This window comes from Asparagus officinalis, chromosome 2 (assembly GCF_001876935.1).
Source record: "Asparagus officinalis chromosome 2, Aspof.V1, whole genome shotgun sequence".
NCBI lineage: Eukaryota > Viridiplantae > Streptophyta > Magnoliopsida > Asparagales > Asparagaceae > Asparagus > Asparagus officinalis.
Genome location: NC_033795.1, coordinates 7,821,265 through 7,835,560, shown reverse-complemented (window position 1 = coordinate 7,835,560; position 14,296 = coordinate 7,821,265). Strand labels below are relative to the sequence as shown.

At 39.4% G+C, this 14,296-nt stretch overlaps 1 protein-coding gene across 1 annotated transcript in view; it reads right to left on the bottom strand.

Annotated features, from left to right (window-relative positions):
* The window catches only part of LOC109830773 (E3 ubiquitin-protein ligase UPL1-like), an 18,724-nt gene extending 4,831 nt beyond the window's left edge, over window positions 1–13,893 (bottom strand). The window contains 11 exon segments of the mRNA XM_020398141.1: window positions 1,868–2,160; window positions 2,247–2,512; window positions 2,872–3,079; window positions 3,160–3,465; window positions 3,611–4,704; window positions 5,327–9,038; window positions 9,040–11,895; window positions 12,036–12,239; window positions 12,315–12,410; window positions 13,719–13,773; window positions 13,880–13,893. Of these exon segments, the coding sequence (XP_020253730.1) occupies window positions 1,868–2,160; window positions 2,247–2,512; window positions 2,872–3,079; window positions 3,160–3,465; window positions 3,611–4,704; window positions 5,327–9,038; window positions 9,040–11,895; window positions 12,036–12,239; window positions 12,315–12,410; window positions 13,719–13,773; window positions 13,880–13,893 (9,104 nt within the window).

Genomic DNA, 14,296 nt, shown 5'->3' with positions numbered 1-14,296 from the left:
ATATATATATATATATATATATATAATGTTCTAAAATGTAATCTAAACTTAATGAAATCTAAGCATATAAAAATGTAAATAATATGTTTAGGATCACGAACCAATTGTAGAAACTTAGGGGAAAATACTATAATTTTGCTAAAAGACTTCATAGAGCTGTAATTTTTGCTAAAAATATTAAAGAAATTTTGTAGAGCTATTGGCTGACATAACAATCGTGTTGGGGATACATCGCCAAAAAGTTGCCAAAAATCAATAAAGAATATTTAGACCATATTGTTTTGTGGCAAGCCTTATAAAAGAATATATCAGCCGATATTTATCAATTATATTTGGATATTTAAAACAATGCCACAAGGTGCCAAGCTTAGTTCCCCTTGTGCAATTTGTCCACCATCGCATTCGTATTTCACGTTTGTGAGACATTTCTGCATATGCTGCCCTCTTCATACACATTAGCCAAGAAATATGTTCCATTTAATTCACACACAATAATGATCTTATCCTCTAGACCTTTTCACTGACCTACAACCTAAGCATGCAACTTACTGTTCTATAGCATCTTGACTAAAGATATGCCCTTTGATCACATCTACTCCTCCATACTTAAAGGAGAATCCAAAGAATTATTGTTCATACTATAGTAAATGATACAATAAATATTGTAGTATGAACAATAGATTGTAGTATGAACAATAGATCAAATCTGGTCCTCTGCGCTCGAAGCTGTTGTTCATGCTACAGTGATTTACTATAGCATAAACAGTGAATCAAATCTGCTTCTTCATACTTGGAGTTACTATCCATACTACAGTGATTTACTGTAACATGAACAGTAAAGTAAATCAAGTGTATTGAAACTTGGATCCTTCTTTAAGTATAGAGGAGTGGATATGATTTCTAAATCAAATGTATTAAAACTTGGATCATTCTTTTAAGTATAGAGGAGTGATATGATTTCTAATCTTAAGCATACAATAATCAAATCAAATGTATTGAAATTTAGAGGGAGGCAAGTTCAAAATATAATGCTTAAAAAATAGGGGGTCGTGCTTTGCACGGGGTGCACACTAGTCTTCTTCTATCTTCAAACCCCTAAGATTGGGAATCCTTAACCAATCTGAAACATTGAACTATTTATATTATAGTAAAGTAAGATATTTTCATACACCATTTTCTGTACAAGCACAAATATTGGCATGAAGTGAAAGGAGAAGAATTAAGCTTTCAATTTTTCGGAACTCGTGAAACTTAAATGAAGAGAGACCTTGGGAATGACTGGAAGACGAGATTTCTACCAACTATATCAAAGCCAACTAATTATACAAGTGAGGGTATAAGGTGCAACCTAGAACTATAGGGTATTTGAGTGCAATTAAGCTACTAATTATCCTTCAGGGATGAAAATTAATGAAAAAGAGATTTCTTGCATAGAAAAATTTTAAATTAAAAGAATTCAGACTTAAATTCATTTCCAGAATTGGTTTCCATTCAAAAATAGTTCTCAGGAAATCCATTATGATGTTATCAGATAGATAAATTGCATGTGTCTATGTTAGTGCAGCCAAGAGGCAACCATGATTCACTTACACCTGCCAAAGTAAAAGGCAAAAAAACCATAGGGTATGATTTCATGCAAGTCCCAAACCATTTATGCAGTGGCAATGCACTAAATATAGCATAAAATATACAAAAATATTAGAATTGCCACATTGCAGGATATACACAATATCGTAGCATAACTTCATGACTCCCATAGAACAAACAAAACATCAGATAATAACCATAGAGATTAAGAGTATAAGATAAACATGCCTTTCAGCATACATAAAAGAAGATAAGAGGAAATCTGATCAATGATTCATACCCTTCACGTGCTAGCATTGAGCACAAGAGTCGAAGGTTCCCCTGCGGCAGGCTAAGAAGCAAAGAACGAGTACTGCTTTCATTGTTCACACATGGAGAAGAGCTACTATGATCCTCAGGCTTGGATAATTTACTATCACCATCCTCAGAAGGGCCAACAGTGTCAACCTTCATAGGGGCATCTTGTGAGGTACCTCCAGAGCCAGAGGGCTCCTCAGAGGATTCCCCACCTTTAGCCGGCATCCCAAACTCACTTTCAGCATTTACCATGATGACTTCAAGTAGATTCAATAGCTGAGACAACAAAAATATTAAGTTGGAGGAGCGTACAAGCTAGTAGATAGTATTAAGAAAGAGTTACAAAGCTACTTTTTACCTACCTGTTCAAGATGAGCTACACTCCTCATGTACAATGGCTGATTCAATAAACTTATGAGCAAGACAATGGAAAAGTCACCTTTCTTGTCTTCAGGTTCATCTTCCTCCATAATAAGAGCTTTACCACGCCCTTGATTGGACATTTCAAGGTCACACAAAACTAGACGTGGAATCTCAATATTGAGCAACAGTTTGGCCACATATTCATGATTACGAGCCAAGTAGGTTAAAGTTTCTAAGATTCGCCTAGACAACAATGGAGGAACTCCTAAAAGAGTAGCAAAAAAGAGTGAGCTAAAAGTAGCTTAGCAATATCCCACATTGTAAAAACAATCGGCATTAGCTACTTAACAGATCGTAAATATAGCATAAATGACATAGAAGCATCTACATAATTCAACCAAACAATAGGCAAGGGACTTCCAAAGATGTATGCAATTGTTATATCAAATCATATCAAAGAATACTGACTAAAGGTTTTTAAAAAGATTTCACCACTATGAACGAGTGCAGATAATAAGATATTCGTAACTACTATTGGACAAGAGCTGACTAAACTTTTAAAAGTTCCACCTGGAATATGGATATACAGTTTGAAAGAGCAATCAAGCAAAAGAAGAAGATTACCATCTGAGAATTGTGGACGGGAATATGTAATGTAACTTTGACAGCCATAAAGTCGATGTGGTGATTCAAAAACATTGACTTTACTCTTACAAGATCCCCAAAGATCAAGCATCAACTTGCCCAACAGAATTTGCACCAAAGATGTTCTAGTTTTGTTATGAGCACATAAACTCAAGAGAAGCCTCTGATATTGACCTTTATAAAGAGGCTGCAAATTTGTATCATCATCAATATGCACCTTCAACCGAATGACAAAAGAAATCAGAATCTAAGGGACCAACTAATTACCTGAACAACACAAAGAATCCTGAATAATGCTTTCAAATCATCTGTCTCAACAAGTGGTGCATCATCAGTTTCAATCACCTTGCCAGCTGCAGATTTGCGAGAAGCAGCATCTGCAGCATTTCTACCCAAACTGGATCCGAACATGTCACCCCGTCTAGAAGATTCAACTCGCCGATTTCTTGACTGAATGCCAAAAAGTGTGCTGCTATGATACCGATGTGCAAACCTTTCCCGCAACATATTTGCCTCTGCAACAAGTGCAGGTGATAGAGTGGACAAAAGAGTATCTGGAGATGTTAAAAGCACCTGCAAATGCATAATTTCACAATGTAAAAGATGGTTGATAATCATAGAAACATATAAGCAAAGAATAAACTGAAATACGATGCACAGCACATCAGAAACCTCAAAATAGCAGAAATTACTCGAGTTTCCTCGTCAAAACACATACCTCTTCTCGTATTTCTGAAGGAAAAGTAGCAATTATCGACACAGCATCCATTTCAACAGGTTGTCCTTCCAACTCATGTGACTGGGTTCGCCTTTGAGCACGTTGTTGTGCTAACACCTCCTCTCGGATATCAGGAGGTAGGGCAGCAAGAAATTCAGGATCAATTTCTCCATCAGCTTGGGATTGATCACTAGAAGGTTCTGCTACTTGACTCTGTCTTGAATTAAGCACTTCAGCTCGTAGGTCTTCAGGGAGAGCCTCCAAAAATGCCGGATCTATCGAATCCGGACCACTACTTCTGTTGTGCTGGTTGTCCTCCAGTACAGCATTCTCATTAGCATCTCCACTAGGATATGGTGGAACCTCCCTAACACTTTCCAGAGGTACATCTCTGCTGCCCATTGGCAATGTGCTCCCTGATGACCTTCTCGACCGAGTTGCCCCTTGCAAATCACCTAAAGGAAGTCTGTCCGTTGGGCCCTGCCTTTCTACATCATCATGCCCATCAACCCTTCCTATTTCCACTTCCAAACTACAAAGGTTTTCCCCTAGAGTAGCCCCACTCCCACTGCTTCCTCGGCTCACTGCCTCAACATCTCGTATGATTGCATCACTGCGTTCATATTGCATGCCAATATTTTCCTCCCTTACAGATGTGTGCCCTTCTTGATGCATGTCACCACCAGCAGGTCCCTCACCAACATTACCAGCTCCATTGACCACCGTTACAGGTGAAGGTGTAACCATGTTATCATTATTTTCATTCCCTTCTCCCGGTGTTTCTTCGTTTACCTGACTTTCAGATCCCTGTAACTGGCTGGAATCATTATTTTCTCCACGTGGAGCTGAAGCAGCATCTTGGCGAGTGGATTCTTCAGGTATTGGTGTAGGCCGTCTCAACTGAGAAACCAGTATCTCCTCAATACCTTGAGGCACAGAAGCTGCACTAGACCCACTGCGCTGGTGTCTATCATCTAACCACGTATTGAATCGATGACCATGTCTCCCACTCCTCAATGTCTGGAAGATAGCATCCAATCGTGCAGAATTACTCTCATGATGTCTATCCGAGAAGGCCATATCAACTGCATTTTCTAAAAAAAGAATAAACCACATCTGTAAGACAACGATCCTAAAACTTTTAACGAATTGAAGTATTTCAAACTTATATTTACATATAAATTAAATGCATATAGAAACCACGATAATGCAGGGGGAACTTTTTTTTTCTTTTACTTATATATTTATTCTATATCTACCAGTTTATGTTTGAAGGGAATGGGTGGATGGGGCTCAAGGTCATCAGACACAATGCACAGATCATAAGTGATAGTTGATAGCTAACAAAGATGCCATGAAATAATAATGCTTTGTTGAAAATTGAATGCGGCTCGAAAAAATCAATCTATACTATTCTTAAGATGGAGATAAATTCCTTAAAGACTTTTCTAAATTACAACTCAGAGAGAAGGTTATGAAAAATTCTAGGGAAAAAGTTTTAAGAATGGCCGGTCAACATTTTAATGGAAAACCCCCCAACTTCAATGTGATAATGAAGATCAAACCCTCCCGCAAGTGGTATTTATAATAGTAATTAGTAAGAAAGATGACAATATTGTTTAAATTTTATATTAGATGCTACCAATAAAAACTATGAAAAGTTAATAGGTCCAATCTCCTATTAAGAACCAATAGGCCAACTTGCAAAGCACTCACCGGACTGTCTTTGATTAACCAAGTCTAGGAATGCAGAGGGTTCTTCCAGAAGTGGGTGTTCATGGTTACCGCCATGCTCACCAGATCTTCCGAGAAGATTATAAATAGAAGTAGTGCGGCCAGGTCTTCTTGACCCAAAAATATCAAGAGGCGTCACACGCAGTGTTTCATTGGAAAAATTATTACTGCCACTGAAAACCTCAATATGGTCAAATATGTTCCCATTAATACCCTCCTCCAACCGGAGAATCACCCCATCATCGTCATCGTCATCATCATCTTCCTCTTCCTCTTCCTCCATTATATCTTCATCAAACTCTTCATCATCAATATCATGATCATCTTGATCTGTGTCAGGATGTAACATCTGATGGACTACATCTTCCTCCAAATCATTATTCTCTTCTTCCTCTTCATCATCTTCCTCTGCTTCGTGTCCCTCATCCCCCGACATATCATCATCATCTTCATCACGGATAACATCTTCCTCATCATTCTGATGGATATCAAATCTAATTTCAACAGATGACACACCATTGTCTAGGCATCCACCATCTCCTGAAGTTCCATGCATAAAATTGTCTTCAGCTTCACGAGCAAATACACCAAGATCTTGGTCGTGATCCATATCATCTGCAACAGAATCTGAACCTACTGAATTTTGCCCAGCATCGAAAGATTCCACATGTTCTCCTGCCACTTCATTATGATCAGGTTGAGATGTGGTTTCCAATGATTGGAACCTGTTGCCAACATTGTAAGATGAGTCCACTTGATTCTGATCACTATTTACCTTCGCTGAGTTTCCACCTTTTGCAGAATTATGGTCAACAGAAAGTACATGCTCCTTGGTCACCAAATCAAGGGCCTTGATAATACCAGTAACTAACTTCGGCGAATCAGCATGATCCAAATCCAGAACTTGTAAAGCTCGAGTCAGTGACCTCACAAGCCCAACATCAATGAAAGTCGCTGAAGCTTCTGCAGAAATATATGAACCTGTAGGTGAACGGGATGCAAGTACATCATTAAGAAGATCAACAAACGCATGCATAGAGGAATCAGGTGCCCTATAGCCCTTTGCAGAGTAAACAAAGTCATTGAATGTATTATTAATTTCAGAGAATATCCTTTTCCGCCCCTCACTCGAACGAATAGATGATGCCACCAAAAACTGGTTAGCCCTGGTTGCTAATTTATGCCTCCAATCTCCATCTACTTTTTTATCCTTCTTGTATGTCCCGGGGTATGGCAGGAAATTGTGCAGAATATGTTGAAATGCTCCCCCAGTACAATTAGTAGACAATGCCCTTTTAGAACTTCCGCGGAAATTGCTGATTTCACCATCTCTGCGGAGCAGTAGATGAATTGACGAAGCATAGGTCAGGAATATTTCAGTTAACAGCTTCAACACAAAAACTGTCTTGGCGAGAAAAGCTGATGCCTCCTGCCCAGCAATTCTGCTCTCTTCAGATGAAACATCAAGAGCTTTCCCTTTTCCTTTGGCTGCACTAGTGCTATCAATGTCCATATCAGCCAAAGGAGGGTTACCCGGAGCATCATCAACTAGGTCATCAACTTTTAGAGGAGGAACATAAGTCACAACAGTATCCAATAGGTGCTCGATAACACATGTGAAACTGTGAGGTGATTTCCTATGAATCTTAGCACTTTTAGCATTTGAATCTGGCACTTTAACATTCCCATTGCCTGGAGCTGCGGTACTCACATCTCCACTAGTAACCTTCTTGTGGACAGCAGGTTGCTTGTCTTTTTCTATGGATTTATCCTTATCTTGTCGTTTCTCTTTCTCACGATCTTTTAGAAGCACAATATATGGCCGATCACCTACCATCTCAATCTGGCAAATAGCTTGCACAGCCTGCATAAATATTACTGGATCCCTCAATATAGCGAAGGACAAACTCTGAACAAAACTGCGTGGCGTGACCCTTGCAGTGCCATGTCTACCTATAGCTGTGACAAGACTATGGCGGATTTCCAACTCCATAGCTTGCTGCAAAGTATGAGGATCTTCTAAAATGTGACGGATTATTGTAGCTGCAACATTGTTGAACCCAGGAAATAGGCTACCAATAGGCAAGCTAAGCATGGCTCGTAAAGCTCCAGCATCAAGGAAGCTAACTGCAACAGAGTGAACTTTGGTAAGAGTTGCACACAACTTGAGCACTGCATGCATTGTCTGAGAAGGCAACTGGTTCTTTATACACCTGCAAGATATCTCGAGCAGCTTCTCCTGGCCATTACTATCAATGATCCCAGAAGTTGGTCCCTTGGTGAGTGAATCCTTCTTTTTGTCATTGTCAATCACAACAGAGTGTTGGGTATCAACATCATCCTTCTTCAGCTGCTCCAATTCAGGGATTTCTAGAGTCATCTTTGGATCCACTTGCAGTAGTCGATCAATACAGAGAAAGCATGGCGTGACCCACTTGGGTACTTGAGGTTTATCACTATCACATGAGCCAGCGTCCCAATCAGAAAGCAGATCCACAGCAATATTTACAAGACCAGCCTCAGAGGCAACTTCCCGGGTTGCTGGGTCATCATGAAGAACCAGCGCAAGAACATGAAAAAGAGAAGATAACATAGTGTTTCTGGATGGATCAGAAGTGGTACAACCACCCTTGATATTGTCGATGATGAATGTCAGGACCTTTGATCGATAGTTGCCATCATTTTGAGAACAAATCATCACGAGCAGGTCATGAACGGAGAATGCTAGGGAGTCCTTCGCCTGCAAGAGTTTGAGACATGCTGATAATATCTCATCAACGGAAGGTAACTCAATTGTTTCCTCTTCATAATCAGGATGATCCGTATGTGCACCTTCAGCTTTTGAAAGTTTATCTGAGTTCCCTAGGGAGATGGCAAGTGCTTGGGCAAGTTCATCATCTTCCTGTGGTTCTTCTGGGTGCGAGAATAACCAATCCGTTGCAATCTCAACACTATTGGTTCCCACCTGTCTTAAAGCTTCTTCAGCCCTAGCTCGGGAAAACCCCATTTCAACAATCATTGCTATTGACGATTCATCTGGTGGAGGAGCAACCAGTCGAGTTCCTGCACCACTGACGTTCCTAACTTCTACACCAGAATAAACATGCCTCATAATAGAGATCATAGCACCGATGAATTCCAAATTGCAATCTACAAAGTGGGGGTGAGTCCAAATAGGGAGGACTGCCTTAAAAACCTTTAATTGTAGAAGCTTTACAAATGCCTCAGCATTCTGAGGGAGGGGATTAAGTCCATTCACAAAAGGTTGTTCAAGTAACTGTTTTGTTGAGGTGGACAAGATGAATGGTGATGTTGATAGGTGGTCCATAAGTGCACAGTAGCTGGCCAAGGGACCATCAATCCAGGAATTGTCTGCTTCTTTTTTCTCCTGCTTCAAGGTTATTTCTTCTGTTTCCATGGGAGAAGCAGGCACACTATTAACTGCAAAAAGCAACTGACTAGTGGCTTCAAAAGTAGTCAGGACTGACTCAAACGCCCCACAGGTATAAAAGCAATTAAGCATGACCGCATTACATGAATCTGGCCTTTCCAACAGAACTCCATCAATAAATTCAATAACCTTGCCAAGGTATCTACACTTTGCAGATATGCAGGCCTCACCTTGGGACGGATTAACATGACCTCTAAAATTCAAGTGATCCAACATGATGGAAGGAAAAGAGTGGGTACCAACCAGAGGCTGATTGTGCAGAAAAAGGCGTTGTAGGATTGTTTTCACGACGAGAAGAAAGCAGCATTGCTTTTCCCAGCTCCATTGACAAATGACTGATATGGTATGAAAGTGACCTCACCATATCACGACAGGAAGAATAATACGATCTTTGTTTGTCATCATCAATCCTGCCAACACCACTGGCATCTGGAGAAACATCTGATTGTGGTCGAGAACTTGACGTAGACCGTGAAATCATATAGCTATCACTTCCACGTCTCTGAGGCCTAGTAGAAGCTCGACCAAGATCTCGGTATATGCTTATAAGGTCAGAAACTTGAGATTCAATACTCCATCCAGATACTCTTCGCCTCAATAATGGATCAAGATGCTGCCTAAAAGAACTGAACCTTTGGTCATCAGCTTCATTTATACGAGGGTCTAATCTTTGCACATAGTTTGCAGCAGAGCTCTCACCATCAATCTCAATCTTTGAGTCCTCAAGAAGGGAAATCTGCCATAATACTTCTCGTTGAATGCGTCCAATATCTTCTAAGACAACCTTGCTCGAGTCACCAAATTCAGTTAGTAATGCACTTATCCAACGATTATCTTTAGAGGCAGCCAGAAACAAAAGGAATTCAATAACAAAAAGTGAAGAAAAGATTCCGCTATCAGTGGCAGCATCCGGAGTCAATAAAAAAGAACCAGAAGCAGAGCTGAACCCACTCAAAGCTTTCTTAAGGTGATCCCTCAGACAGGAACAAAATGCCCGTGCTAAGGAAGCAGAATGGTGATGAGTAAAGCCCTTAAAAACCACAGTACTATGTAAAGCAATAGGCATCCCTTCTGACGATTGTGTGATACTAGGCCGCAATAGAAGTTTCATCAAATTATCTATCCCTCCCTTCTCCACAAATAACCTACATGTTTCAGAATTTTCCATTGTTCGATGTACCAGTACCATCACATGAAATATGCACAGCTGGACAAACTGCTCATCACTAATGCCATCAGCAGTGGAGTCTGCTACACTAACCAAATCATGCCCTTCACTTACGTTTTCTTCAGTGTCTGTCTCCATGGCGGTATTCTCATCCAGTTTTCCAGAAGCTTCACATTTGGCTTCTCCTACAGAAGAAAGTCTATTGATAATTTCAATAATTATGTCCACGCCACTGCTTCTCAATGAGGATACATGTCGAAGAAGCTCCTCAACAGCATTTGCTAGTAGGACAACACCTTCATTCATTGCCACCAAATACTTCCTGGTTGTGAATGTATCGACAAGAAACCTCAATGCAGAAGCTCTCTTGACTGCTTCCAACCCTTTATTATTAAGGCAAATTGCACCTAGACCACTAGGAACACAGATCAATGCTTTTGTAGAAGGGAGAATCCCTGTTACAACTGAAGTCAAGAAAGAATCAGGCAGACCAGACTGGTCCAGAATAGGAAAGCATGTCGGGTCCTTGTGTATGATTTCACTCAAAACAGTCACCGCTGAAAAGTATATGACCCCTCCAAATCTATTAACATTCTGAAATATAAGAGATAACGAAGAAGGCAAAGAACTATCATGTGAGTTGCGTGACCTCGTAGAATTTGCTGGAGAATATGTCACAGACCCCAGTGCCTTTAGCAAAGCCTTAATCAAACGTTTTTGTGAGTACAAATGATCTCCTTCGCATTTTGTTGAATAACCGATAACCATAGCATTGTTTATTTCATCCACTTCAGCAATAACTCTATGTACTTCAGTCTGCAACCTTTGAGACAAAAGTTCAACCCCACCAAGATCTTTGAACAGGGATACAGATGGGCTGCTGTACTCCATCAACTTTTGAAGAGTCTTTACTGCAGAGCAGACAAGATGAATATGTGATAGATCATTGTCATGTAAGAGGGGTAACAGAGGGGGAACCATTCCTGAACCTCTAATAGCACTGCCAGAACTTGAAGAGGATAGAACATGTAGAAGGAAAAACTGTAGAAGAGCATCAACAAATAAAGGAGAGGAAGGATCAGTTGGGTTACTGACTGATAAGATTGCCTTCTGAAGAACATTTAATAGCACCATCCGATTTCCCCCACCAGAAATAATACTTGAGCCACTCAGTATCCTGCCCCGTTCATGAGATGATGCATATGCAGCCAATTGTGCCCCCAATGCAAGCATAGCAAGTGCCCTTACGTTTGCAGGGACAGATTCTTCAGAGCGAACAAGCCTTATCAACTCATTTGTGTATTCAGGTTCATTAGCAAAGAAAGACGCCAGTTCATCATGAGCATCACTGGACTGCACCAAAACAGTGAATGCAAGAATGCAGATCCTGCTGTAAAGACGAGATGCTCTTGGAGAACGGAAGGCATGCGCATATCTAATCCTTGTCAGCAACGAGAATCTATGTTCCATAGGTACATTGAATTTATCGACACACTGCCTCAAAATGACTAAATCATCCTCCTTCTGGAGATGCAGATCTGGAATATATATGACATTCAAGTCTGTAGATTTGCTTTTCTCACTGGTCTGATCAACTCTCCCTGAAGCAGCATTATTGAATTCAAAATGAAGGGTTGAACCAAGACGATATTGGGTTCCATCACATTCATTCTCCGCAACTGATGGGAACAAAGACAATCCTTCATGTTGGTTTCTCTCATTTGCCACAACACATGAGCATAAGCCTAAGCCTTCTTCTTTGCTGCCCCAACCTTGTGCTAGAGAAAGAAGGTGGTTGGTTATAGAACTACAGCTAATCAGCTTTCCACTCACATGTAATTTGGAAGGATTTATTTTCACTAATGCAGAAAGAGCTTCCAGGGTAGCAATCAAAATCTCTGGATCTGTGGATGCAAGTAGAAACCTGAAATGCTGAATCATGAAAAAAAAAGTAATTTAAGTTCACAGATTTAATATTTATGTGTCTTGGATGGGTGCATTCAAGTAAGCATATACTTTTTTTTAGAAATACATCAGAATAAAACTAAAGAAAAGGTCTTGGATTCAAATACCTCTAGTCCACTAAATGAACTTTTGTTGTGGCAATTTTCCAGAATTATTTGCATCACCCTCAAAATATGCAACACGGAATGCTTAGGAAATAACTCTTCCTCCGCAATATTATCAGACAGAAGCAGATCTTTTCTACATGAAATATAGGTATTGAAATACGTCTCAAAATGCAGAAACAATGGCCTCCAATGGTGAAAGTTACCCTAGAATAATTACCATGAAATAAGATAAAAGTGATGTCAATTTAAGGTCACAGGAGTCGGTGAAAGACAACTTGCCTTATTATACTCCCAATGAAAGCCTGAAAGAGGTAAGGCTATATCATGTAATGGACTCTTAATCACCCTGTCAATGAAAGCTTTAACTTCTGGTGGCTACGAGTATTCAAACAGTAATCAGTATCAACATAAGACAAAATTACTGATTATCGGCTACAATGAAGGGACATAGAATCATATAGAAAGCAAAAGCTAGTTGAACAATTACAAAAATATATATTACTCTGGTAATGTTTCTAAGAGAATTTTCTTACCCAGAAATCACAGGATCACAGAATGCTACAAACATTTAAAGATTTGGAATTTACTTTTAGCTCTTGCAAATCAAGTATAAAATGTCACAAAGATCAGTAGCTGGGTGGTACAATAGCAGTGATCATAAAAACAAATTATCGGAGCAAAAACTTCTTCAACTAAAGCCAGCATGCAAGTGTCAAAATGAACTAACACATAAAACAGACCAGGAATAACACACAAATCCATGTTATTACTTTAAATAAATAAATTAGACGCATAATGTTATTGACTATGCTATTTTTGGATATGCATACACCACAACTAAGAAATAAGAACGTCACTCTCCGTAATCTTCATCACTACATTGTCACAGTTTACCAAAAAACAAAAAACAAAATCAATTGAAAACACAAAAAACAGTTCACCTAGATAATAGAAGCAACCCTGAACATGTTTGGAAAATGGGAGATGAGAACCGACTCACACATGTAATAAGAAAACTATCAGATGATTACCTTATCCGAATAGCACAATAAACACAAATCCTGTATGTTAGCAAGCATCCACAAGTAAATGCTGTTATCAAATCATTGCATTTTCTCATCAAAAGGGGATCAAAGGTTCCGTATATGATGATGAGTTTTCATGAGAAGTTGGCTAAGTAGCTATAGACAATAGTGGGGTTATCCTAAGAGACTACTTGGCAATTCTCCTTAAATCCTATACTAGAGTTAAATATCTTCCAAGTTAAAATGGCCAATACTTTCCCGGGAAAGACTGAACTTCAATTTACCATGCCTGATGCTCGGATTTTGCATGCCAATAACCTATTACATGCTTGACTTGCTCGCAAAAGCAAAACCAAAAATAGCAATCAGACCTAAAGCTGGATGCATATACTACGCCCACTATCATCTTGATGCATCACAGACACGTTTGAAAGGTAAGAGAAAAACCTGGTTTGCTGACTGCTATGCATCACTAATAATAGCATTTCTAACCAGGTTAGAGCATGCAGGCTACACTAGAGGATTATCCTAGACCCCTAGCAACAACAAATGTCCATAAGCCAATTTAGATTTTTTTTTAGATGTCATCAAGTTGCTTACTGAATAGTTTTACTGAACACGAATAGGTTTGTCTTCCATAAGAAGTGCTTCACATTACAATCCTTGCACCCTCAGTCTTTATAACCTGTACATTATTTGCAATGCTAAGAATACTGATTATTTCTCATTAATATCACTGTCCAACCAAATGCTAATGATCGTCACAAGCGAAGGAAAGATATGCACTAGCCTTTCACACTTTTCAGGACTCAGACTAACCTCCCATACTCCATTCAGCGTGTCTTCTCAAACATTGAACCCAAGGCCTTTAAGTTTGCCTAACCAAACCATCGCATCCTAAAAATGCAATTACAACGCAATTGCCCGATTCCATATTTACCAAGTTGTTCTATTCATGAGAAATTAAATGAATGCAAAATAATACATATCCTGAAAGCTCCTTCCACTACACAAAAACTCCCAACATTCCAGCGAGTGTTTAGACTATAATTTATACATCAACGTGTCCCGTCGCCATAATCTAGCCTCACACGGTATCTTCATCTCTAATTTTTGCTCCATTTTAAGAAAATGACCTATATAAAAGTCACTAAAAACGCTCATCTCCAATCTGATCATAAAACCCTAGAAAAAAAACTAAATTTAAGGGGGGGGAGCAAATATTACCGGCTCGGA